Genomic DNA, 25,876 nt, shown 5'->3' with positions numbered 1-25,876 from the left:
GCATGAGAATATTGATCAGAGGAAAGAGATGAAGACTATATTCATGACTCCTATTTCTGTAATTGGTCAACTACGTGACTAGTCTTCCCATGGAAATTAGGGTGCTTTTCAGGGCTTGTGATACTTCCTTTTCTTTCATAGAACAAAATGACTATAAAGCAGCCTTATTTTGGTCCTGTGTGTCAGATCGTTTCTTTAGCTCACCTAGCTAGATATGCTATGTATCTTTAGGGTTTGACTTTGTATCTGCTGTGTGGATGCTACTATATCTTTTCTAATACCCATTCGAACAGAATTCTACCAAACAAATTGGAACATACCAGAAAAAGTGAGTAAGTAAGTGTTTGGGTTTTAATTTTTTGAGCCATGAATAAAATATTATTGTTCACTTTTTATTTTTTGTTACTTTGAGGCAGGCTTTCATTCTGTAGCCCTGGTTGGCCTTCAGCTCGTTTTGTAACTCCAGCTGGCCTCAAACTTGCAGTCTCCCTGCCTTAGCTCCCTAAGTGCCGAGATTACAGAGATGCACCACATGCCCAGCTTTGGACCACTTTTAGAAATTAATTTCAAAATTAAATTTTATTCTTTCAGATGGTATAGGCTATGTGGAAGATGGCCGAGAAATTTTTGATGATGACCTTGAGGATGATGCACTTAACACCTCTGGGAAAGGTACCTATGTTCTGTTTTGAAAGATGTCATTTTGAGATTTGAAGAATTGTCTAAAATTTGGAGTGAGTTGGTATTCTGATACAGTCTGGCTTTGAGAGTATGTTCTAATAGAGCAACAGTTGGGTAGAAAAATTACATGTAAGAAGCAAAAATTCTAGGAGGAAATAAACGTATTATATTCTCATTATCCAAATACTTTGATGTTTTTCTTATTTTAAGATTTTTAGTTCTTTAGTAATTTTTGAATTGTAGATTTTAAAGGATGCAACAATAAGTAATGTCTTTTAATTCCTATTGAAGTGATGTATTTAGAATATTTGCTCTTTAATATAGTATAGTTTCTTAGAAAAAAGGGTTTATATACCAAGGTAATTATGAAGGCAACCCAACACAAAACTGTAAACTCCCTTAAAACATGATGCATTTGTTGTAGTTAACTTGTAAAGTGTGATGTTAATCAGTGGTGAATTTAGTAGATAAAAACTTCAAGTAGATGATAATATGTTGCCATATCAAAAGGATGTATGAGTCTGTTGGGGAATCAACTTGCTTTAGTTGAAAATTTAAATGATCCTCATTTTTGATTAACATTTTATACATTTGCTTCCTTTCCCTTTTCCTAATCACATATACAAAGACTTTTGTGGTGAGTTTTTTAAACTTCAGCAGTGGCTTTCCAAGAGTAAGGATGCTTGTCTGTTTAACCATAGCACCATTTTCATGGTATTATCTAATATGATGTCTATAGGAAAAATTTCTAATTAGCTCAAAAATATTTTTATAATTAAAAAAATTTATTGACATTTATTTGTGTGTGTGTGTATGAGAGAGAGAGAGAGAGAGAGAGAGAGAGAGAGAGAGAGAGAGAAAGGGACAGAGGGAGGGGGCATATACATGCACTGGTATGTCTGTACCACAGTGTCCATTTGAAGATCAAAGGACGTTTTGGGAATTGGTTCTTTCCCTCCACCTTGCTTGGAGGCAGCATCTCAATCTGTTGATTTCCTGCTATGACTTCCAGGTTAGCTGAACCCCATCCTAGCTGATTTTTCTACCATAGCTTCTCATTTGACTGTAGGAGTGCTAGAATTATAGAGGAGTGCTACAATTACAGATGCATGCTACCCTATCCCAGATATTTTAAACCTGGGTTCTGGGAACTGAACTCAGGGTGTCAGGCTTGCTCAGCAAGTGCTCACACCTGAGGAGCCATCTCCTTGGCTCCTGAAGGCGTAAGTCATAAACAATGCCACACCAATTTGGGGTTATGATTATTAGGGTGGTATTTATTTAAAGGGGAAAAAACTTGCAGATCACTGTCCCAGGCAACAGCCCTCTACGCAACCAGGAAAGGAGTCTAGTCGCCCTTGGAGCAGGAAGTGAAGAGAGAGAGGAGAGGGAAGTGGCCGCTTTTTTAAAGGGAGAGAAACCTCGCCCCAATGGGCTGTTACCTCAGCGGTGATAGGCTGGAGGAGTGGGAGGACCTCCCGCAACAGGCTCCCCTAATTTTTAAAAGTTTTTTCAAGACAGGGTTTCTCTGTGTAACAGTTCTAGCTGTCCTGGAACTCAATTTGTACATAAGGCTGGCCTCGAACTCACAGAGATCTGCCTGCCTCTGCCTCCCAAGTGCTGGGATTAAAAGTGTACGCCACCACCGCCCTGCCTGATTGTTTCTTTGTTCTTAAGTTCAGGTTAGATATTTTGGCAACAGTAAAGAAATACTTGAGAGTAAATGTGACAACACCTATAGCAGTAGAGACCTTCCCTTTGATCAGATATCATTTGCTCCGTTATTACTGCTAAGTTTGATTTCTTGGTTAAACTGATAATGTCAGATTACTTACAAAACTTTCTCCCTTTTGTAGTCATGCAGGTACTGGATGATTTTAAGCCATATATATTGTATATAGTCTATTTCCTCACAAAACTTCACCAAATGCTTTGAGTAGCTATTGGTGATTCTATTTTTAAATTATTTATTTAATTGCTTTTTGAGATAAGCTCTTGTTTGCCATGTTACTCTGGCTATCAAACTCTTGAACTCTAGTGATCCTTTTGCCTAAGCCTCATGTGTTCATTAAGCATTTTGGGTATCACTGCACCCTGCTTCTCTGTTCTTTTATTTTATGACTTTGAAATTGGACATTTCGAAGAAATATACTATTAAAGTTCAGTATCCATTAGTTTCCTTTTGTGTGTGTTTGCTGTTGAGCTTAAGTATGAGTGAGTATGCCGGTGGTCAGAGAAAGACCCTGGGGTATCTTCCCTTTTTACCCTTCATCTAATTCTTTTAGACAGGGTCTGAAGTCTGCTGTTTTTGGCCATGCTGGCTGTCCAGTGAACTCTCTGAATCTATTCATTTTCCTATCAGCACTGGGGTTATAGGCATGAAAGGCTATACCTGGTTATTATGAGTGTGCTGGAGATTTGAACTTGGGTCATCTTGCTTTCATAGCAAGTGGTCTTTCATTTTTCCTTTTGAGGTTCACATTTTAACGGAGTCCTTTTAATCATCATTTTGACAGGGTCCTGCTAGTCTTTGAACACCCAGCTTTTAGAGCAAAGATGATTTTTCAGTCCCTATCTTGTATACTTCTGTCATAAACCTGGAATTGACTGTTTCTCCCTAGAATCTTGATTCTTTTTAAGTGGGGATTGTATTCAAATCTGGGGAATGGATGTACTAATTGCTACTGAGGTAAAGAGGTTATGCTTGAATTATGGCAGTGTTGTTAATTGTATCATTTTGACCTGATCTTATCACGTCTAAATTTTAATTTTGCCAGCTGTGTAGTAGGAAGTTGGAATGGACAGGAAGTATCTCAGAGAAAGGACCTATGTCCCAGTTGTCCCAGTTTTGATCACTGTAGCCAGTACAAAGAAAGTACACAGTATTTCTTGAGTTGAAGGAGTTATCATTGTGTTTCCGTGATTGTATTATTCTTTCTTCTTGATTAGATATCAGTGAAAAGAAGTTTTGAGATTCTAGAAAACAGTCTTAGAAATTTTTACTTCTTGTTTTGTGCCACCATATACCTACAGCTCATCAGTATTACAGTATCCTTTGCCAGAAGCCTGGTAAGATCAGAAGAGCTTAGGAAGGGAAACAGGATCCAACAATTTACTTTAAAATTTACAGAAAAGTCACAGAATTTTGCCTAGAAGTAAAAGGTCAACTGTATTTGAAATCACCTCATCATGTATTGACTGCACACCATAGCGGTAGAAAAGTATATCAACTACGTCGCAGTGAAGAGAAATCAATGAGAAAGCACAGTAAAATCAAGCTAGCACTAAAGAACTCCACGTCAATATTTACTTATACTTTTTTCCCCTGTATTTCTGAATAAATCCTACTAACCTACAGTGTTGAGATTAAAGCCTTCTCATGAAGTCTTTTTTGTTTGTTTCAAACTTCTATTGACCTCTCTGTACTCACTCTTAAAGCCCGAGTTTTGTTTATTGGCATTTAAACATTGTTCCAAATGATGTCAATGAAAATCTAAAGACCTTTGTATAATTCTCTTGTATTAAAGTTTCACAAATATCCTACAGTTTTCACAGTCCAGGCATATAAAAAATATATTATTCATGACTTTTAGTAAATTTGTAATGTATGCAGCCATTTCCACTATCTGATTCCAGAGTAGCTTCACGTTAGATGCATGCCCAATTCTCATTAAGAAGTTACCCCCCTATATTCCTTCAGTGCTTGGCAGCTATTGATGTACTTTATGTCTCTGGGTTTGCTTATTCTATTAGGACATTTCATATAAATGGAATTATAAAATAATTGACCTTTTGGGTCTGGCTTCTTTGACAGCATAATATTGCTAATTTATTTCATTCATGTTATAGCATGTGCTAGTACTTTATTTCTTTTTATAAATGAATAATATACTATTATGTGATATATATGTGTGTATATATATATTACATATTGTTTATATCTTCATTAGTTGATGGGCATCTGTGTTTTTTCTATCTTTTGTTTATTGTCCTTATTGCACTCTGGACATTGTGTTCAACTTTTTGCTTGAGTACTTTTTGTTTGGAAGGCTATATACCAAGAATTTTGTGTATTGTTTTGATTTATTTTTGTTACATAAAAGATAATGTCTACATAGTTACTTTCCATGTTTTATTTCACATAGCAAGGTACCCTGAAAATCACTCTAGTGACATATGTAGAGTATGTAGAAATCTTTCCTTCATGTTTATGTGTCTGTAGCTGCAAAGCAGCATGCAGATGCTTCTTGGTGTAAGTATTCACTACTTTCAATGAACTCCTTGGAAGGACTCAATAATTTGTTATTATAAATAGTACCATGTCTGGTAACTCTGTGCCTTCCTCCTGGAAAATTCCTAGAAATGAAGTTGCTGGCTTATAGAGTAAGTGTACATGAAAACTTTTTAAAATTATCTTAAAAGTTTTTAAAAAAGATTTATTTATTTTAAGTGTATATGAGTATTTTACTTGCATGTATGAATGTGTACTACTTGTGTGCATGATGCCCATGGAATTCAGAAGCAGGCATCACATCCCCTGGAACTTTTAACTAGAGTTATGGATGGTTGTGAGCCACTGTGTGGAAGCTGGGAACTGAACTTTCAAGAGCAACAAGTGTTCTTAACTTCTAAACCATCTTTCTAGCCCCTATCTATTTTTAATGTTTGTTCATGTTTTGTTTATATGTATGTCTGCACCAAATGCATGCCTGGTGCCCATAGTGGCCAGAAGGGATCATAGGATCCCCCAGAACTAGAGTTTTACAGGTGGTTGTGGTCATGTAGATGCTGGGAATTTAATTTGGGTCCTTTGGAAGAATAGCAGTGCCCTTAACCCATCTCTCTCTATTTTTAGGCTTATTATTATTGTATGTTCATCATGTTCTACCTGTACAAATGTATGAGGGTGTCAGAAGCCCTGGAACTGGAATTAGACAGGTGTGAGCTGCCACTTAGGGGCTCATTACATAGCACAGGTTATTTTTATTGAATGCTAGTATTACAACCCTGAACTATTGTGCCCATTCATGTTCTTTGTAGGAATTATGCATTTTTATAAACAGTATACAAGTATCTGTTTTCCCAAAGCCTTACTAACAATGTATTGTCAAGCTTTTGAGATAGGAGGACTTTGCCTTGCCTTATTGTATCTTGTTTCATCCTTTTTGGCTGTCATCTCTTGGAGACCTGCTCTTTTCTGAAAAGGAGAGGAGGGATAGTGCGTCTGGGAGAGAGGGGAAATGGAGAGGAGCTGGGAGGAGTGAAGGAGGAGGAAACTGTATTCGGAATGTATGTATAGAGAAGAATCTGTTTTCAATAAAAATAAAAAAACAAACCAAACAACAACAAACAAACAAAAAAGACAGTTGAATGTTGCCAGAGGAAGGACACTAGAAATCTTTGTGGGGGAGAATAAAGCCTGAATTTTGATATCACACTGATGTAGATATGGGCAACATTAATTGAACTCAATGGGTTATAGTAGAAAAGGACATGAAATTGGGAGAGTGATATGTTGGAGGGTCTCGGGGTAAGTTGGGGCAAGAGAATTGTAGGTTAGATATCATTTAGATATATTGTGTATATATATAAAAATTTCAACCAGGTGTGGTGCCACATGCCTTAATCCTACCACTGGGGAGGCAGAGGCAGGCGGATCTCTGAGTTCCAGAATTCCCAGCCAGCTTGGTCTATAGATAGCCAAGGTTACACAGAGAAAACCTGTCTAGAAAAACAAAAAAAAAATCAAAGAAATAGATTATTAAAAATTTTGAGCACCCCCAAGATACTTGTGTTGTTTATTTTTAAATTTGTCATTTTGGTGTTAATACTGATTTACTGCTTTAGAAATGGTTAGTCAACATGGCTTATTGAAAACTCAAGTATGTGAGTTGCCAACTTATAAAGTAAATTTTTGTAAGTAATTGTGTTGTTTTCTAGACTTCTTTTTTATGAAACAGAGTTGAAATTTATTAAATGATATTTTTCTTAATAGAATTGAATGGGTTAATATTAAGAGTGGTACTTGGAAAGAGTGAGACATAAGTGTGTTTATTGTTTTTTTATATGAATGTCACATTTCTTTAGACTTTTTTTTTACGTCATGTAGTCTGTGTATATTGCTACTGCACTGTTTTAATTGGTTATTCTAGTTTCTTTTTAGTTTTATATTTTTTGGAATGAATTGGAAAATGATATTAAAATGGACAGTATTAGAAAAGTTCTCAGGTGATTTAGTCATGCCCACAAAGAAAGACAGATGACAAAAGTCCTCTTTGAATGAGCAAGTACACTTGTGCCACTCAGTTTTGATACAGCATAGAGCATGTGTCCAGTTGCTGTTAGTTCCAGATTATCTTTATTGCCTTTTTTTTTGTGGGAAGGAAGACAGCAAATTAACCCCTTTGCAAAAGCTTTGCATTTCTACCAACTGATGTGGGGTGTCCTTCTGTATGTGTTGCTTATTGGCCAGTGACTTAGCAGAGCAAAGCCAGTTGGGAAGTCCAAACAGAGATATATATAGAGAGTAGGCAGAGTCAGACAACATGTAGCTGCCTAAGGAGAAGGACACGCTGGCTGGAACCTTACTGGTAGGCCACAGCCTTGTGTGATACACAGATTAATAGACATGGGTTAATTTAAGAATTAAGAGCTACCTAGAAATATGCTTAAGCTATTGCCCAAACAGTATTGCAGTTAATATAGTTTCTCTGTGATTATTTGGGTCTGAGTGTTCGGGAAACGAAAGAGCAGTCTTCTTCAACAACTAGTCACCTACCCCTCCCCCTGATATTTAACTCATTGTATTCCGTTGCTTCTCATAATTTAGTCTTCATTTTTCTTCAGTTTATCTCATTTAAAAGACTTTCCTGTGTACCTTCTGCAGAATTTCCCAATTTTGTATTTTGAATTCTTAGTTTATTTTCTTCTTAAGTTCTCATATACAGACAATGAGTGACTACAACTAGGCTTTAGTTTTCCATCTAGCTCGTGTTTCTTTTTTTTAATTTTTTTTATAATTTATTTATTTATTAAAGATTTCTGCCTCCTCCCCGCCACCACCTCCCATTTCCCTCCCCCTCCCCCGATCAAGTTCCCCTCCCTCATCAGCTCGAAGAGCAATCAGGGTTCCCTGACCTGTGGGAAGTCCAAGGACCACCCACCTCCCTCCAGGTCTAGTAAGGTGAACCTCCAAACTGCCTAGGCTCCCCCAAAGCCAGTATGTGCAGTAGGATCAAAAACCCATTGCCATTGTTCTTGAGTTCTCAGTAGTCCTCATTGTCCGCTATGTTCAGCAAGTCCGGTTTTATCCCGTGCTTTTTCAGACCCAGGCCAGCTGGCCTTGGTGAGTTCCCGATAGAACATCCCCATTGTCTCAGTGTGTGGGTGCACCCCTCGCGGTCCTGAGTTCCTTGCTCGTGCTCTCTCTCCTGCTCCTGATTTGAACCTTGAGATTTCATTCCTGTGCTCCAATGTGGGTCTCTGTCTCTGTCTCCTTTGATCGCCTGATGAAGGTTAATATTCAGGAGGATGCCTATATGTTTTTCTTTGGGTTCTCCTTCTTATTTAGCTTCTCTAGGATTGCGAATTATAGGCTCAATGTCCTTTATTTATGGCTAGAAACCAATTATGAGTGAGTACATCCCATATTCATCTTTTTGGGTCTGGGATACCTCACTCAGGATAGTGTTTTTTATTTCCATCCATTTGCATGCACAATTCAAGATGTCATTGTTTTTTACTGCTGAGTAGTACTCTAATATGTATTCCATACTTTCTTCATCCATTCTTCCATTGAAGGGCATCTAGGTTGTTTCCAGGTTCTGGCTATTACAAACAGTGCTGCTATGAACATAGTTGAGCATATACTTTTGTTGTATGATAGGGCATCTCTTGGGTATATTCCCAAGAGTGGTATTGCTGGGTCCAGGGGTAGGTTGATCCTGAATTTCGTGAGAAACCGCCACACTGCTTTCCAGAGTGGTTGCACAAGTTTGCATTCTCACCAGCAATGGATGAGGGTACCCCTTTCTCCACAACCTCTCCAGCAAAGGCTATCATTGGTGTTTTTGATTTTAGGCATTCTGACAGGTGTAAGATGGTATCTCAAAGTTGTTTTGATTTGCATTTCCCTGATCGCTAAGGAAGTTGAGCATGACCTTAAGTGTCTTTTGGCCATTTGAACTTCTTCTGTTGAGAATTCTCTGTTCAGCTCAGTGCCCCATTTTATAATTGGGTTGATTTTTACCGTCTAGTTTCTTGAGTTCTTTATATATTTTGGAGATCAGACCTTTGTCAGTTGCGGGGTTGGTGAAGATCTTCTCCCAGTCAGTGGGTTGCCTTTTTGTCTTAGTGACAGTGTCCTTTGCTTTACATAGCTTGTGTTTCTGAATACATTTTATTTCAATAGGAAGTGATGGCAGAGCACACAGAAAGGACAGGAAGGATGTAAAGAAACCTTCAGTGACAAAACCAAACAATATCAAGGCAATGTTCATTGCTAGTGCTGGGAAGAAAACTGCAGATGTGAGTTTCAGGTTTCCTTATATTGTTTTTTCCCCTTGTATGAAATGAAATGAAATTAATTTTTCATTGCCCAAATTGTATGTGCTCAATACATGTTTGAGTAACGTTCTATGAATTTCACTTAGTAAGACGAATTTAGGTTTTATGTGAATATAGGTACTTCAGTGGTTTCAACTTAGGAGACAAAAGAAAATTAAATAGAAATGCTGAAATGACAATTTCTTTAATTTTATTGTCAAGCAAGAGTTACAGAGTGAAGATGGAAATAGAGGCTGGGAGTATAAATGTAATTAGATATGCACAGGTGATTGTTGAAATCTGAATAGCAGATGAGAGTGAGCAGTGAAGTACTGATGGGATCAGATTCTTCCTCTCAGAAATGTATGTGTGGTCTGCATGAAAAAGTTCAATCCAGAATCTCATTTGCACTTTAAAAAAATTTTTATATACTATACAGAAAGCAGTAGACTTGTCCAAGGATGATCTGCTAGGTGACATTCTACAGGATCTGAACAGTGAGGTAAGTGAATTTCCTGGAGTTATAAGATACAGGGGCATAGACTGAAGAAACAGTTCAGTAATTATACAAAACAAACTATCACTAGAAAGAAATGTGCCAGGATACCACCAAACATGCACATACAAAATCCCCCCATACAAAAAAGAAAACAAAAGCCCCCAAATTAGTTTTTTCTCACTGTTTTAGGTTTCTTCTCACCATTTTAGGTGACGAGTTTCCAACTGTTACTGCTCTAGGATTCTGTAGATGGGCTGTGTGGGTGTGTGTTGGAAGTAGTAAGAATCCACCCAGTAGTTGGTTCTGTGAATTTTCATTGCTTGTATTTTGTTGCTATAGTGTATGTTCCATGAATAGATTGAAGCCTGTCAATCAGCACACTTAGGCATGAGAGCCCCTTTCTGAATTCTGAGTGGGAGGGAAGGAAGAGCAAGTGAGATGCCTTTGGTAGAACTCAAACAGGCTCTTTTACACTGTGAATTTTGTGATTTAGTCATATCTCATAAAGACTAAGCTTTTATTTAGAGGTGTACTTCTTTCTAAGTGACTACTGATTGACTAATGCCAACACTATTTAGTTCTATTTTGTTTGATGTTAAATATAATACCTGAAAGAGTAAGTGAAGAGAGTATGTTAAATTTTTGAAAGAAAAGTAGTTAGGGATTGATTAAATATCTATTCTGGTTTTCTAGTGATTTCTGTAGTATTGTTGCTATAGTAACTGCAGTACATGAGCATGGATCCTGTTTGGGGGGCAGGGAAGGAAAAACACTTTACTTATTAGGCATAAGCAAAGATGTACTTTTTCTGTTATGTGGTAAATCAGGCATGACAATGAAATGTCTGTCTTCTCTTTCCTTTTAGATATCTCAAACATCTCCACCACCTGTATTGATACCAAAGAAAAAAAGATCCACTGGAGCTTTGCTCAATCCTTTCTCAGTGCATACCCCTAAGGTAAACTCTGGAGGAATATTGTTCTGCTTTAAATTTGTTTTATTTGCCTATATAAAGGAGATGATGATTTTGAATTTGTTTTGTTTCTTTTAAATTAGAACTTCCATTCAGTATATAGTTTCATGTATTTCAAAAATAGCATGTGCCTGCATTTTTGTAGTAAATTTTGTAGTAACTAGTACATGTTTATTATAGGTATTACAACTGTGTTAAATGCAATAATTTTCTTCCTGGAAACAAGTATTTTTTGTGTGCAAATCCAGGTAACAGTAAAATAATTGAAGCCATTACATTAATAATACACAAATCTTTTTATAAATGGGAACTGTCATTATCTTTGGTCAGGGTAGGACAGTTGCATATTTTTAGTATGCAGTTCTAACTGACTAAACACTTAAAAACATTTACAGGCAATTCCTTCAGGAAAACCTGCTTCCCCTGTCCTTAAGAAGGAACCTCTGTTAACTCCCATTCCTCTTAAATGTGCTGAATTTGCTGGTAAGTCTCATGTCAGGCAAAAGTACAAGTTGTTGAACAGTAACTGCAACACATAGAGGCTTGGTGATACAGGGGTGGAGGTAATTTTGAAGGTGGCACATCTAATCATGAAAGGTTGAATTTATAGTAGTAAAAATTAAAAGCATCCAATCTGAAGATTAAAGAGAAATATAACATAGGGAAAGGCTGTTATTTCAATGTAGAGTAAGCTTTGTGGCCCATGACACTAGCATGTGATGGGAACATATGGTGATGTTTACAGGAGAGCTGGCCCAAACAGAGTGTCCAGAAGATGAGCAGGAATCAGGAATAATGGAGTTTGAAGATGGTGACTTTGATGAGCCCATGGAAGCTGAGGAGGTAGATGGGGAGCCTGTGACTGCCAAGACTTGTGACCAAGAGAATGAGCCAGTAGAGAGGGTGAAACATGAGGCAGATCCTACAAAAGGAACCACATCTTTCTTGTAAGTAAATTTTATAATACTTCAGAAAAATAGTACTCTAATTATTCTGTTGGATTATAAAGTTTTTGAAAATGTGATTTCTGCAGAAAAAGTTTTCTCCCAGATGTGTCTTGTTGGGAAATGGATCAGGACGATGAAAGCAGTTTCTTAGCTCAGGAAGTTCAAGTGGATTCCAGTCACCTCCCATTAGTAAAAGGGGCAGATGATGAACAAGTATTTCAGTTTTATTGGCTGGATGCTTATGAAGATCCATACAATCAACCAGGTAATTATACTTAGACTTTTAGTACACACTGTAATACCTTTTCCTTTAAATAGTTTCGTGATTCTTATTGGCTTTGTTCTAATGGAATCAGATAGTAATTTGTCTCTTTAAATTAACTGATTTTTTTTTTATCTCGCTTTGGCTGTCCTAGAACTCCATATGTAGACCAGGCTGGTCTTGAATTCACGAGATCCACCTGGCTCTGCCTCCCCAGTGCTGGGATTAAAGACATGCGCTACCACACTTGGCCTAATTTGTCTTTTTATTCAACAGAGAATAAATACACACTGAGGTGGAGAGCAGGAATTCAAGGCAGGACCTGGAGGCAGGAACTGATGTAGAGGCCATGAAAGAGTACTGCTTTCTGGCCTTTTGGTCCTTGTGGCTTGTTCAGCCTGCTTTCTTTAGTACCCAGGACCACCAGCTCAGGGGTGCCACTGTCCCCAGTGAACTGGAAGCCCTACACATAAATTATTAATCAACTAAGTGTACCACAGGCTTGACCACAGACCAATATTGTGGGGGCATTTTCTCAATTGAGGTTCCCTTTTTTCAAATGACTCTACCTTGTGTCAACTTGATAAACAAAACAAAACAAAACTAGCTAGTACAGCTAGATACTGAAGGCCTTAAAAGCCTTCTCAAGGAATTTCAATCTTACTCGAAGAATGTGTCAGTCAGAAGGTTTAATTGTAGTGTGTTATGATCTCATAATTGGCTTTACATTTTAACAGGAATGCACTGACATGTGTGGAGAAGTGTGTGTGTGTGTAAGCACTCAAGGAGCCTGGAGTGGGGTAGTAGGGAATTGTGGAAGCCCTGAAGACCAGTCAGTTTAGGGTAGAAGTGTTAGATAATTGGAACCTGATTACTGTGAAGAAATAGAAAAGTAGCCAGGCGGTGGTGGCGCACGCCTTTAATCCCAGCACTCGGGAGGCAGAGGCAGGCGGATGTCTGTGAGTTCGAGTCCAGCCTGGTCTAGAAGAGCTAGTTCCAGGACAGGCTCCAAAGCTACTGAGAAACCCTGTCTCAAAAAACCAAAAAAAATAAAGAAAGAAATAGAAAAGTAAAGAGATTTTAACTATATTTTGATGTAAACATTTTGTAGATTGTATGGGGCCAGGAAATAGGAGTCAAGACTGACCCTGGTTATTCTTCTTTTTTTCTTTGTTTGCTTTCTGAGATAGGGTTCTTCTTTGTAGCCCTGACTGTCCTGGAACTAGGACTGTAGACCGTGCTGGCCTCAAACTCACATGATCTGCCTCTCAAGTGTTAGGAGTAAAGGTGTGTGTCACCACCAGGTTTCACACTGGGTTTCTCCCTGGTCATTCTAATGAGCTAATTCTGTGAATTCTTGACTCACAAAATGCTAGTAGTGGGTTGACTAAAATGGCTGTCCAATAATAGAACAAAGAGAATATTCTTTATGAATTTGTAGGGCTGAGCATCCATTGAGGATATTGTTATTCCCTCTTGTAGGGGAAAAATCACCTAAACTCAGAACACCATTGTGATGTCAGAGGTATATTACTCCATTTTGAACACAAATACCTGTCTGAGAAAGTCCTTAGTAGTAGGAGCCACTTGTTTGTTCCTGGCTGCCCAGACTCGAAATAACCACTCAGAAACTATGTTATTTAAATCACTGCTTGGCAAATCGCTTAAGCATATTGCTAGCTAGTTCTTATATTTTTGCTTAACTCATTTCTATTAATCTGTGTATCACCATGTGACTGTGGCTTACTGGGTAAAGTTTTGTCTAGATCTGGCATCTGTCTCCAGTGGGGTTACATGTCTTCTCCCTGGCTCTGCCTTCTTTCCCCAGTATTTAGTTTAATTTTCCCCACCTAGCTCTACTCTGCCCTGTCAATATTCATTAACCAATAAAAACAACACATATACAGAAGGACCTCCCACACCACTCCTTGAACTGAACAGATGTCTTTTCTATGGCTGTTTCTGGGTCTGTGTCTCTGCTACCAGATTGAACTTGTTTTATGTTCTTCAGGTTAAGTTTTTAAGAAATTAAAAAGTACTCCCAAGTGAAGTAGTGGAAATGTATGTGTGTATGTGTGTGTGCGTTTTTGTCTTTAGCCTCTTTGTTCATCAACAGAAGGGAAAACTACGTTTCACTTACCGTGATTCATTAAATGAATTCTGGGATTCAGAAGGACTTAGCTATGGGTATTACAACTGCATTTGAGTAGCTAGCTGCCTTTGTTAGCCTTGGGGTTCATGTCTTCTGTATTGTTTTATGTTAAGACCCATGGAAAAATTTAGTTTTGTAGAATTAAAGTGTTATAAGCAGCATAAGGACCCTTTCCTCAAAGTTAGTCTTTTTACAATAGGAGCTGGAAGTGGTTTAGCAGGTAAAGGCTAATTAGCTTGGTGACCTGAGTTCTGCCCTCAGAACCTACATGGTGAAGGAGAGAGTTGATTCTTGCAGGTTATCCTCTGACTTTGACACTCCCCCTCCCAATATATAAGTGCTAAAACCTCAGGTATTTGTATACTGACATCTGCATTCTTATGTATGTTTATAACTTGTGAGGCAGACTTTATAGATTTGATTAAATTAAGAGATGAGGAGAATTTCCTGTGGGCCCAGTATAGTGTAGGAATCTTTGTTAAAGGATCAGAGTCAATATAGTCAGAATCACCATGGTCTGTTTGATTAGTATAAAATACCATATACACCTGAAGTAGAATTGTCTGCATTTAGATATCTTGGGATCTGTGGTGGATATAAGTGGTATTTTTCAGAATGATTTCCTGGAGACTGCATTTACTGAAACTTGAGGGAATAACTGTATATTAGTAAAGCAAGTATGTAAGAAGGATGACTAACTGTTTGACTTGGAGACCTGATTTAAATAAAGCTAACTGGATATTACCTAGAAAAATGTTAATGGTTTCTAGAGGAATTGTCAGATCATTAATATACTTCCTCTTAGCAAATATTTATATGTTCTCTCATAACCACTTATGTAGCATGTGGCCTTATCTTAGTTTCTTAGGCAGTTATAGTCAAGCTCAGAAATGGTATCTTAACCAACTCCACTTTAGCTAGGGCATGATGATGTTGTTATGGATTCTTGCTTTTTTAAAATTTTTATTTATTCAATGTATCTTTCACATCATGCATCTTGATTCCATTTATTTCCCTGCCCCTTTGCATCTGCCCTCTACTCCTGTAATCCCCCCAATAAAACAAAATTTAAGAGAAAGAAAGAAAAAAGGGAAAAATTAAAAATCTCTATCACAGAAGCTACAGTGTGACACAGTGGATCACATAGTAAACCCCTTTGTCTATATATCATTACTTGCAAGTATTCTTTGCAAAGCGTCATTGGTCTGGTTCAAGGCCTTGGTTTCTGTTACATCATCATTGTTTGGCCCTCACTGAGATTCTTGGATATCCTGTTTTTGCCCTGTGGTTTGGAGATCCTGCAGCTCTGAGTCAGAGTCAGACCACTTCATGTGCTCTAGAAGAACATAAATGGGTTGGATATTGGGGTGGACCAATTCCTAATCCTGGTTCTGGGCTTGGGCAGCTGCAGGGTTGGTCAGCCTGCCAGTTCTCCCCTGTCCTTGCCACCAGGGTGAACTCTCCAACTTTGCCCCTGCAGCAGTGAATAAGGAATGGAACCAGTTCTCCTGTTCTCATGCCCTCAGGGTTGTCTCTCAAGCACCTACACTATCAGAGTCAGCTCTACTATGTTGCTCAGGTGAGGTGCAGAGGCCATTCTCCCAAGTGCTGCAGCTAGTGAGCTGTCAGGGACAGCCCCGACTCCAGAACCAGCTCTTCCACCTGTCTCAGACATTGATGGGGGGGGGTGTGGGAATGGATGGTATTTCTCTACCCATGTGACCTCATGTCAGATGAGTAATGGGGACAGCTCTCATTTGCTCGCAACATGGCGTGGGTCATACTTCAGGCAACAGGGCCAACTCTGCTGTAATGTCTAGGCGAGGAGCAGGGCCTGCTTTCCTGAGTGCTGCAGTTGGCAAGGGGGCGGGTGATCGCATTAGTCTGTTGCAGGTAGCGGGGGACATCTTTCCTCCACCTCTGAACGACAGATGAGTAGTGGGGTCAGCTCTTCCACACAAACAACTTAAGACTGGCTCACCCATACCTCTGCCAACAGGGTTGGCTCTCTTGTGTTACCCAGGTGAGGTGGAAGGGTCTCTTCAGCTGAGAAGTTTGAGGGCAACCTGAGCAATACTGATATAAAAAAGTAAATAAATGTAAAATACGTTTCATGCAATATAGCTCAGTGGCAGAGCATGTGCTTAAAATACATAAGGTCCTGAGTTCAATCTCCAGCATGACTGAAAAATGTACCCTTGGCCCTTTCCTGTCGTAAGTCTCTGCTTCCCTCTCTAAGTCCACTTCCCTTTTCTGTGGCACTTCTCAAGTTGCATTCTCTGCAGTGGCATATGTTTCTGTTTCTGATGCCAATGGGTTAAATAAAATAGCTTTTAAAAGCTGTAATCTTAAGGGGTTGAACAGTTTCATCATGATGGTTGCTAATGATCACTAAGCTTTGGTGAAGTCATTGCTGCTAATAAGAACGGAGTATGCTTAAAGACCCCGTTATTGTTGCTCACTTTCTTCCAGATTCTAAGTCAGTCAGTTATTGCTGAATGAACCATAATTATGAAAAGAATCTTACTCTTTGCATATCGTAACATATCCTGTCTTCATTATGACTTTTTCAAGGTTGAATAATCCTGACTGCACCTGGTTTCAGCTAGTAACTTTGGGGGGAGGAATGTAATCTTTGTTTACCGTGATCTTTTTGTGGCAAATGAGGCATAAACAGTGTCAAATGTGTTGCATGAAGTGTGATATTAGTTTGACTGTAAAATGAGCTATTTGAATCTTTGAATCCAATATTAGGGTCTTCATTTTTTCTTTGCATGAAATTTTGTTTTTTCATTTTTAACTGTTGTAAGGATGACTTAATTTTCTGTGCTACTCTGAAGATTTTTTTAAAATTATTCTCTGTATTCCCTTTCCTTCTCTTTATATTCCCCACTTATACACCCTACCTCCTTGTTGAAAATTATACAATCTTTGTAAGAGTTTTAATCATCTGCAGAAATGAAAATCCTTGGGTGGTCTTATTTCTTTCTGCCAGGATGAGTGACAAAAGAAAACACTGATGAGCTGTCTTGGAAACTAGAGTAATTGGCCTTGTGAACAGTAACCTTTGCATGTGTCAGAATTTTCTTAGTGTCTTAAGATCAGTGGCTGTTTTGAGTGGCTGTACTGATTACTCATAATTCACGAAGCCCAGGATTTTGCAAAGTTGACCATCTCTTGAGTTGGCTATCAAATCTTTGGAGTTCTTACTTGACAGCCAGTTTTTATGAATAGTGACTCGATGTTTGCAAAGCCACATTTTAATGCTACAGTATTTATTACCTAGTGATCTTAGAAGAATATAAGGGAATACAAATATGAACTAGGTATAATATGTGAACACAATTCATTGGGCCTTTGACTTGCCCCTTTAATTCTATTTACTTGAAAGTTTTATTTCCTTTTGTTTTCCTTTGTTTCTTCAGGTGTGGTTTTTCTGTTTGGCAAAGTGTGGATCAAATCTGCCCAAATCCATGTGAGCTGTTGCGTTATGGTGAAAAACATCGAGCGAACACTTTACTTCCTTCCCCGAGAAATGGTAAACATTAGTGATTACCTTTTAATCTCAGTAATTGTGAATGACACAATTTTAATTTAAAAAGTATAAAAATAAAGTATAACTGAGTTTTTCTATTTTTATAATAAAAACTTAAAATATATATTGCTGGAGGCTGGAAAGATGGCTTAGAGGTTAAGAGCTGGTACTGTTTTTCCAGAGAACCCAAGTTGAGTTCCTGGCACCCACATCAGGTAGCTTAGAACCCCCTTGAACTTTAGGAGATCTGACATTCTTTCTAGATTCCACTGGCACCTTCATATACATATACACACACATAGACAAAATTTTTGTTTGTTTATTTTTGACACAGGGTCTTAATGCATAAACTCTGGCTGGCCTGGAACTCACTATATAGGCCATGCTGGCCTTGAACTCATGGAGATCCACGAGCCTCTGCCTCCTGAGTGTCAGGATTAAAGATGTGTCACTGGGCCAGGCTTCATAGACATAGTTTAAAAAATAATAAATTTTAAAATATATGGAATGCTTACTTTTTTTCTATTTCCCCTTTGCCTAGCACTATGGACTTGTAACTAAGTCTCTGCAATGGCATTTGATTCAGTTTTCATGCTTTTGCTCTCTAGGTAGCAGTAACATCATCTTCATGACTAATTAACAAAATCATTTCCATTTCCTTTCCCTTTTTTTTTTGACAGTTACCAAACAGCAGCTTTTATTTCAGCATCTACAGGCTGTGAGAGGACCAGTGATACCTGCGGACACAGCACGACACCCCTTTATTTGGAGAATCCTTTCCCTTCTTTATCTTTAACATCTCGAATCCCTTTAAACCCCAGTCCTTTCCCCTTTCCATCTTAGTTTAACTGTGGAACTTCTGGGCCAGGATTTAAAACTTGTTTTCCCATTTTTTAGGATTGGTCATCTTTATTTCTGATTGGCTTTTATAATGCACTGGAGGGATTTGACATTTGGTTTAGTATACTTTTTAAGTCTTTGCCTTCACACTCATTTGTAAGACTGTGCTAGTCAATGTTTAAATGAATAGAGGTGAAAATTGATTTAGGCTTCTGTTTTTCATGGATGAGAAGACTTATACTCTTTTCCCTTCATTATTCTTTCCATGGGATAACAGAAAATTGACCTAAACACAGGGAAAGAAACAACAACTCCAGTTACAATGAAGGATGTTTATGAAGAATTTGACTCAAAAATTGCAGCAAAATATAAAATAATGAAGTTCAAGTCCAAGGTTTGTATTCAATACTGTATTTTTTATGGTTCTTGTTTATTTTCTTATTTACCAGATAGTTAACTGCATATTCATGTAGAATGCCTTCTGCATAGTTGTAACTCATTAAATGGAAATTTCATAGGTGTAAATGTAAAAACAGTATGCTAAATTTGCAAAACTACTTTGTTTCTTTTAAAATCACTTACAAAATAATGGTCATGAATTTGAATAGAAAAATGATTTGAAGCAAATTAGTTGCCCCCAGTTCCTACAATATATCATGTATTTTTTTCTGAAATGAAGAAACTATTCTGATTTGTTTATACTAGTTATTGCCAGTGCAATTTTGCTTAAGAGCATGGGTAAGGCTTTGTCTTTAAAAATCCATGCCTATGATACTGTTTCTGACAGAATGAAAATGTTCTCTTTGTGTGATCTGTGTGGTGTATTGTCTTGATTTTGCTAAGCTATTGATGCCTTTGGCTATGAATGTGGGAACTGTAGCCCATTTGAAAATACTGGCTATATAAATGGTTTCAGTAAAGGGAGGATTGAGTTGCTAAAGATAGGCTAACACTCTTAATTATTTGAGCTTGAAATTGAGAGTCACATCTTCAAAATTCCAGAAACAGTACAAAGAACCCCAAGTTTGATCACCGTCACTACAGACAGACAGCAACAAAAAAACTTCAAAACCAAAAATTTTGGAAACAGTATATTATGTATGATAGTAAAGAATGTAGGTGCTGGGGCTGGATTGCTTGTGTATTCAAATTTTGCCCTGTGTGTACTACTGTGGAACTATGGAAAGTGCAGTCAGTTTTCTGTGCTGAAAAAGGAGCCGTATTGCAAAAGTTGCAGAGTTAAATCACTTAATTCATATTAGGTGATAATTTATACTATAGTAATTTTTAACACATAGCTGATACTGCATATGAAGTGAATTTATAATGTCAGTTTTTACAGCAAGGTGCAGTTTAATTTCAAATAGTAGCAATGATTTAGTGCATTATCATTTTAAGAAATCAATCTTTTATTGTTCCCCTTGTATGCATTTATTTCATAAGTTCTCTAGTGTTCAAGAGATGTTCTTTAATATTTTTGTCAGTAAGTGTTTCTAGTAATAGTTGAAAGGAGAAAAACTATCTTTTTTGTTTATTTTGGTGTTCTGTTAGGATGCTAGATTTCTTATGATTAAATATGCAAACATGTATTATGTGTATATTATACTGGCTGATTTAATTTTTGCAAAGACCTTGTCCTGATAATTTTTTAAATATCTGCTTACCCAGACAGTGGAAAAGAACTATGCTTTTGAGATACCTGATGTTCCAGAAACATCTGAGTACTTGGAAGTTAGATACTCGGTAAGTCAGACAAAGAAAACTGGGGCTTAGTTTTGAATGACTTTTTTATCTTTGAATCTTCATCTGGCTTTTAGTTAGGAGTATTGGCAGGATTCTTGAAGCCCACAGTTCATTAATAATTGAAATAGATAAAATTAAGTAATAGAGCATAAGTTATGCTGCCTTTCAAGTACACATCTTCAAATAAGAAAGTTGAAATAGCACAACCATTTGTCAGGTGGAACAGATATGCTGCATGATGGAGTTGGACTTCATCAATCTACAGAAATGTCTGGTGAGCAGAGGAAAGGTGAGAGAGGATTTGCTACAGTGCTGTTCCTGCTCCTCTGAGAGGCAAAGTAGTTGCTTTGGGTATTAGCTGGACTGTTACCTTTTTACCTCTGTTCTAGTGTTTTGATCCTGCTGTTGGAAAAGGAATTTTTTTGACAGTGATGATGATGAAAAATAATGTGAAAACAATTTTAGTGAGTCCCATTCTATTGCTTTCATTCTTCTAATGGAGTGGTACTTAGTTGGCTATTTATTAGTGAGACACGACAACTCTGGACAGACATTCTCTTTTGAGGGAGCTTCTTGGCCTATTTTTCTTCTAACAGGTGTCATTAAGATGCATTATTTTGTCATAGTGAATTGTTTTTGTTTTCCATTGTGAATTGTTTTAGATTCATTTGTAATAGATTACATTTCCTATATATCAAAGGGGTTCTTCTGTTGCTCCATAGAAGTTTTGTTTATTTCAAATATCAACGGGAAAATGCGAAGTAATAGTTTTAAACAAAATGAAGTTTTTTCTTCTTCAGGCGGAAATGCCACAGCTTCCACAGCATTTGAAAGGTGAAACATTTTCTCATGTATTTGGAACCAACACGTCTAGCTTGGAATTGTTCTTGATGAACAGAAAGATCAAAGGACCTTGTTGGCTTGAAGTAAAAAATCCACGTAAGGAAAAATGCTAAGTAGATTCCTGAGATTTTTTTTCACTTTTCTTTCCTTTTATTGAAAATAGATTTTTTCTTATACAGTATATCTTGATTATAGTTTCTCCTCCATCTACTCCTTCGAGTTCTTTCCTGCCTCCTGTCTCCTTTGGAGTCACTTCCCTTCTGTCTCTTATTAGAAAACAACAGGCTTCTAAGAGATAACAACCAAACATGACAAAATAAAATATAAGATGAAACAAAAACTATCATATTGAAGTTGGACAAGACAACTTAACAGGAGGGAAAAAGTCCCAAGAGTAGGCACAAGAAAGAATCAGAGACTCCCTCATTCTCATAGTTAGCAGTCCCATAAAAATACTAAGCTAATGGCTATAGTTTTTATACAGAGGACCTGGTGTAGACTCTTGAAGGCGCTGCACTTGCTACTTCTGTCTCTCTGAGCTCATAGGCTCCTTGCTTACTTGATTCAGAGGGTCTTGTTCTCCTGGTGTTCTCTATCCCCTCTGGCTGTTATATAATCACAGGTTCGAGGAGGGATTTGATGGAGATCTCCTATTTAGACTTTCTTTCTGCATAATGTCTGGCTGTTGCTGCTCCTTTCTTCCATAGGAAGCCATATGGTGACTGGATAAGGCACTGATCTAAGAATATAGCAGAATATCATTAGGAGTCATTTTACTGATACTTCTGTTTTGATCAGTAGTGTTTGGTTTTACCATCGGTCTCTGGGCTATCTAATCTCTGGTTCTTGGTTACTCAAACAGTGTCAGGTATAGGTTCTATCTTGTGGAGTGCACCTTAGGTAAAATCAGATATTGGCTGGCTACTCCAAGTTCTGTGTCACCATTACCCTAGCTTGATTTTGAAGGCAGGGCAGATTGTAGGTCAAAGGTTTTGTGGTTGGGTTGGTGTTCACATTTCTTTTTCGGTAACCTGTAGAGTACCTTCCTACACCAAAGACACTACAGTGAATTGTATGAGTATTGTCTTTGGCATTAGGGCCCTGCTATCAGTTTGCAGAGAGTAATCCTTTGTTTCAGCAACAGCCTGAGTTGTTTAGGAATTTCCATGGGATCTCTTTAGATTTTTTTTTTTGTTTTGTTTTTAAAGACAGGGTTTCTCTGTGGCTTTGGAGCCTGTCCTGGAACTAGCTCTGTAGACCAGGCTGGTCTCGAACTCACAGAGATCCGCCTGCCTTTGCCTCCCAAGTTCTGGGATTAAAGGCGTGTGCCACCACCGCCCGGCCTCTTTAGATTTTTTAAGGGAAGTTAAAGAATTGGTCTATTTAATGTTTCTACTTCTTTTTTGTGTTTGTCTTTTGAATGTTTTCCTTGAGTGATTATAGGTGATACACTTGGAATCAATTTCCAATATCTGACAATTTAGTCTGAGGGAGATCTTAGTGTAGGCAGTTGTGTGGGTCATTATGTTTTTTTTGAGTGTTCTTTTAACCTGACTGATAGGGTACAACTGTTCTCCAGAGTGCACTGCTGACCTTTGGAGGGGAGAGAAGCACAACTTAACGTGGACAGAATTCTCTGGCTTGTTACTTGATCATCTTAGCACTTGTATCTAAGCTACTATTTTGTCTTCATCTCTTTAAAATGTTTTAAATTCCTCTAAGACAGCTGTTATTTTAAAAGCTGATCTTGGATTCCTTGAAAAAAATTATAAAAGGTATTGCTCCTCCTTTACTCATCCCAAATGAGCACAGGTGTATTATTCACAGACACGAAAGGATTGGCATACTGCCCACTAATGTGCTTATATTTAGGTAGATGTCATATTATGTCATTCTTAGTAGACAATAGCTTTGAAGACTATCTGTTAATAAAAATGTCATAATTATAGTACTTTTTCTTTTTCAGTAAGTTATTGATATGTTGTATCTATTCTTTCTCAGAGCTCTTGAACCAGCCAATCAGTTGGTGTAAATTTGAGGTGGTGGCTTTGAAACCAGACCTGGTGAATGTGATTAAAGATGTCAGTCCTCCTCCACTTGTGGTAATGTCTTTCAGCATGAAGACAATGCAAAATGTAAAGAGCCATGAGCATGAGGTAAAGTAAAATGGCAGAGTTTGTACTTACGCCTCAGATACAATACTTGCCTGAATTTGATCTGCTTTCCTTTTAGAGGGGAAAGGGTGCAAACTTGGCACTAGGCCGTGTTTTAGAGAATGGATTGAATTTGCCTGGTATTACACAGTTTTTAAAGGATTAAATTGCTGGAAATATTTTGTTTTTTTATTTTTTAAGTAGACACAGAGAAAATAATATGAGCTCCTATGTCAGTCACACATGTTTAGCAGTTAACAATGTTTTGTGACACATGTTTGTATCCTTTCCCTTTTCCTTCCTAAGTATTTAAAAGGTACTGTCATTTTACCTCAGCATGCTTTGGTATACGTCTCTCACTATATGCATATTTTCTTATGTGTGTTTGTAGTCTATGTATTTGTTAGTAAGAGTGTGTACAAGTGTGCACACACGTTTGTGCATGTGAATGTCAGAGGTGAATAGTGGGTGCTTTTACTTGATTGCTTTTTTTACCTTTATTTGTTGAGACAGAGTCTGTTACTGAACCTGACGCTCATCAATCATGTTACCTGGGCTGATCAAGGAGCTTCAGGGATTTGCCTATCTCCTAGCACTGAGGTTACAAATACATGCTGCCACACCTGACTTTTTATGTTTGGGATCAAAGCTTAAGTTCTCATGCTAGCCTGGCAGGCACTTAACTGACTGCCATTTCGCATCTTTACTTAATGCACACTTTTCTTACATTAGACTATTAGAATACTTAAAATTATGATTCCTTGATACAGTCTATTTGGAAGAATCTGTTTCTCATGATTTTCAAAGTTGATTTGTTTGGATCCAGATTTGCACATTAGATTCATAGGTTAACATTTCACTTTTATGCTTCTTGAATCTCTTTTTAAAGACAATAGCTCCTACCCATAGCCTTTCAGTTTTTCTCAATGCTAAGGAATAATTACAAAACCACTGATCACATAGGAAGCCCCATTTTTTGTGTATGTTTGTTAGGATACCATTAGGAATCTTCTATACCCGATGCTGACACAGAGTAGCCTGTGAGCTAAATTCAACCTACCACCTGTTTTTGTAAATAAAATTTTATTGAGATACAGTAGGTTTTCAGATTTGTACTACAATAACAATCAGATTGTAATGACAGGTTATATGGTCTGAAGAGCCTAAAATATTTCTGACAGTGTGCCACACTCAATTCTGTCCTTTGTTCTGCAGTGTGTCACATTAACGCTAAAGTTAATTAGATTAAAATTTAGCTTTTTATACAAAATAATTCATGGGTAGGTGACCAATATACTTAATATTGGATATTTCAGAAAGCAGATAATGCCTAGTCAAACTGTTCAGGCTGGGATTGGTTAATGTGATCAATTAGTGGTCATCATAAATTTTTCTATGAGCTCTTCATAAAGTTTATTAACCTTGGCAACTACAAATGTTTTGGGCTGGGTGGTTCTTTGTTCTGAAGCACTGTTCTGTGTTTAATAATATCTCTAGCCTCTATCTACTAGATGCAAGTAGCACCACTTCCTCCTAGTTGTGACAACTGAAAAATTCCTATTGCCATTACTAGATATTATTCAGAGGGAAAAGGAGATAAATTTACCCCACTAGAGAGGCACTGTAGGAGTGGTGGCTTTCTAATTATGTCCATGTTTATGAGTTAAATTTTTCTGTAAAGTTGCCTTCATTAACTGGCAATTACTTGATTACATTGTATAGGAACAACAGGCTAAATACTTTAATTTCAGATTTTCAGAGTAGGGGGTTGGGAACTTGAGCATCAGTTATCTTTGTTTCTGCTTTGACTTTTTTGTACATAGATTTTATGTGTTCATGATGTCCCTGTATTTTATATTATTAATTTTTTTAAATTCCAAATTTTTAAAGTATATTTTGTTCATGTGTCAGTGTGGTGCGTAGACACATACATGTCACAATATGTGTGTGGAGGTCAGAGCACAATTTATAGGCAATAGTTCTCTTTTTCCTCCATGTCCTAGGGATTGAATTTTGGTTGTTAGGCTTGGTGACAAGCATCTTTGCCTGCTCAACAATCTCTGTCCTGTTACTTGTGGGCTATTTGGTAGTTTTAATCTATGGCATTCATCATTACTATTATTACTATTGAATTGGGGTTTTACTCTATTGCCCAGGTCTTGAACGTATGTGTTAATGGATTCCTTCCAACTCAGTCTCCCAAATGGCTTTCACTACAGGACTGCTGCCCCACCTAGCTTGTTGTTTTTCATGGGTATATTTGTCTTACTTTGGTTAATCAAAGCTTCTCTATGTTTTCTTCTAAGTCTTTTTGATACTTAGGATTTAAAAAATAACATTTGACAAATGTTTTCTAATCTGAGATTTTACTTATTCATTTTCTTACTGATTTTTGGAAGTACTGAGGATTCACTCAAGACTGCACTTGATAAGCTCATTATACCACTGAGTGATGCTCCATGCCCTTGATTTTTCAAATAAGTTAACATAGTAGATAGCCAGTGTTAATAATTAAGTATTGAGGAAAGATTTAATTAATTAGTACTTGGTTCGAATTAAGAGAGATGCCCGTTCCTAGAGTGATACCATTTCTTAACAAAGGGAATAGGAATTTGTGGAGAAAAGGCTGATTCAGAGCAGGAAATATATAAGGTAAGCCTGGAACATTTTGTTATATCAGAAAGCAAGGGCGTTATTAAAATTT

General features: G+C 37.5%; 1 protein-coding gene across 1 annotated transcript in view; it reads left to right on the top strand.

Moving 5' to 3' along the window:
* The window catches only part of Pola1 (DNA polymerase alpha 1, catalytic subunit), a 329,968-nt gene that overhangs the window by 9,487 nt on the left and 294,605 nt on the right, over positions 1-25,876 (top strand). The window contains exons 4-15 of the mRNA XM_041639492.1: positions 592-672; positions 9,092-9,207; positions 9,665-9,727; positions 10,590-10,682; positions 11,093-11,180; positions 11,443-11,644; positions 11,731-11,909; positions 17,484-17,596; positions 18,711-18,827; positions 20,102-20,176; positions 20,977-21,115; positions 23,021-23,175. Coding sequence (XP_041495426.1) covers positions 592-672; positions 9,092-9,207; positions 9,665-9,727; positions 10,590-10,682; positions 11,093-11,180; positions 11,443-11,644; positions 11,731-11,909; positions 17,484-17,596; positions 18,711-18,827; positions 20,102-20,176; positions 20,977-21,115; positions 23,021-23,175 — 1,421 coding nt within the window. The remainder of the gene's footprint in view (positions 1-591; positions 673-9,091; positions 9,208-9,664; positions 9,728-10,589; positions 10,683-11,092; positions 11,181-11,442; positions 11,645-11,730; positions 11,910-17,483; positions 17,597-18,710; positions 18,828-20,101; positions 20,177-20,976; positions 21,116-23,020; positions 23,176-25,876) is intronic.

Source organism: Microtus oregoni, unplaced genomic scaffold, assembly GCF_018167655.1.
Source record: "Microtus oregoni isolate MIOR12 unplaced genomic scaffold, Mior012 000059F_ref0000304, whole genome shotgun sequence".
NCBI classification, from domain to species: Eukaryota; Metazoa; Chordata; class Mammalia; order Rodentia; family Cricetidae; genus Microtus; species Microtus oregoni.
The sequence above is the reverse complement of the archived record's forward strand: the minus strand, read 5'-3'. Positions and strand labels throughout refer to the sequence as shown.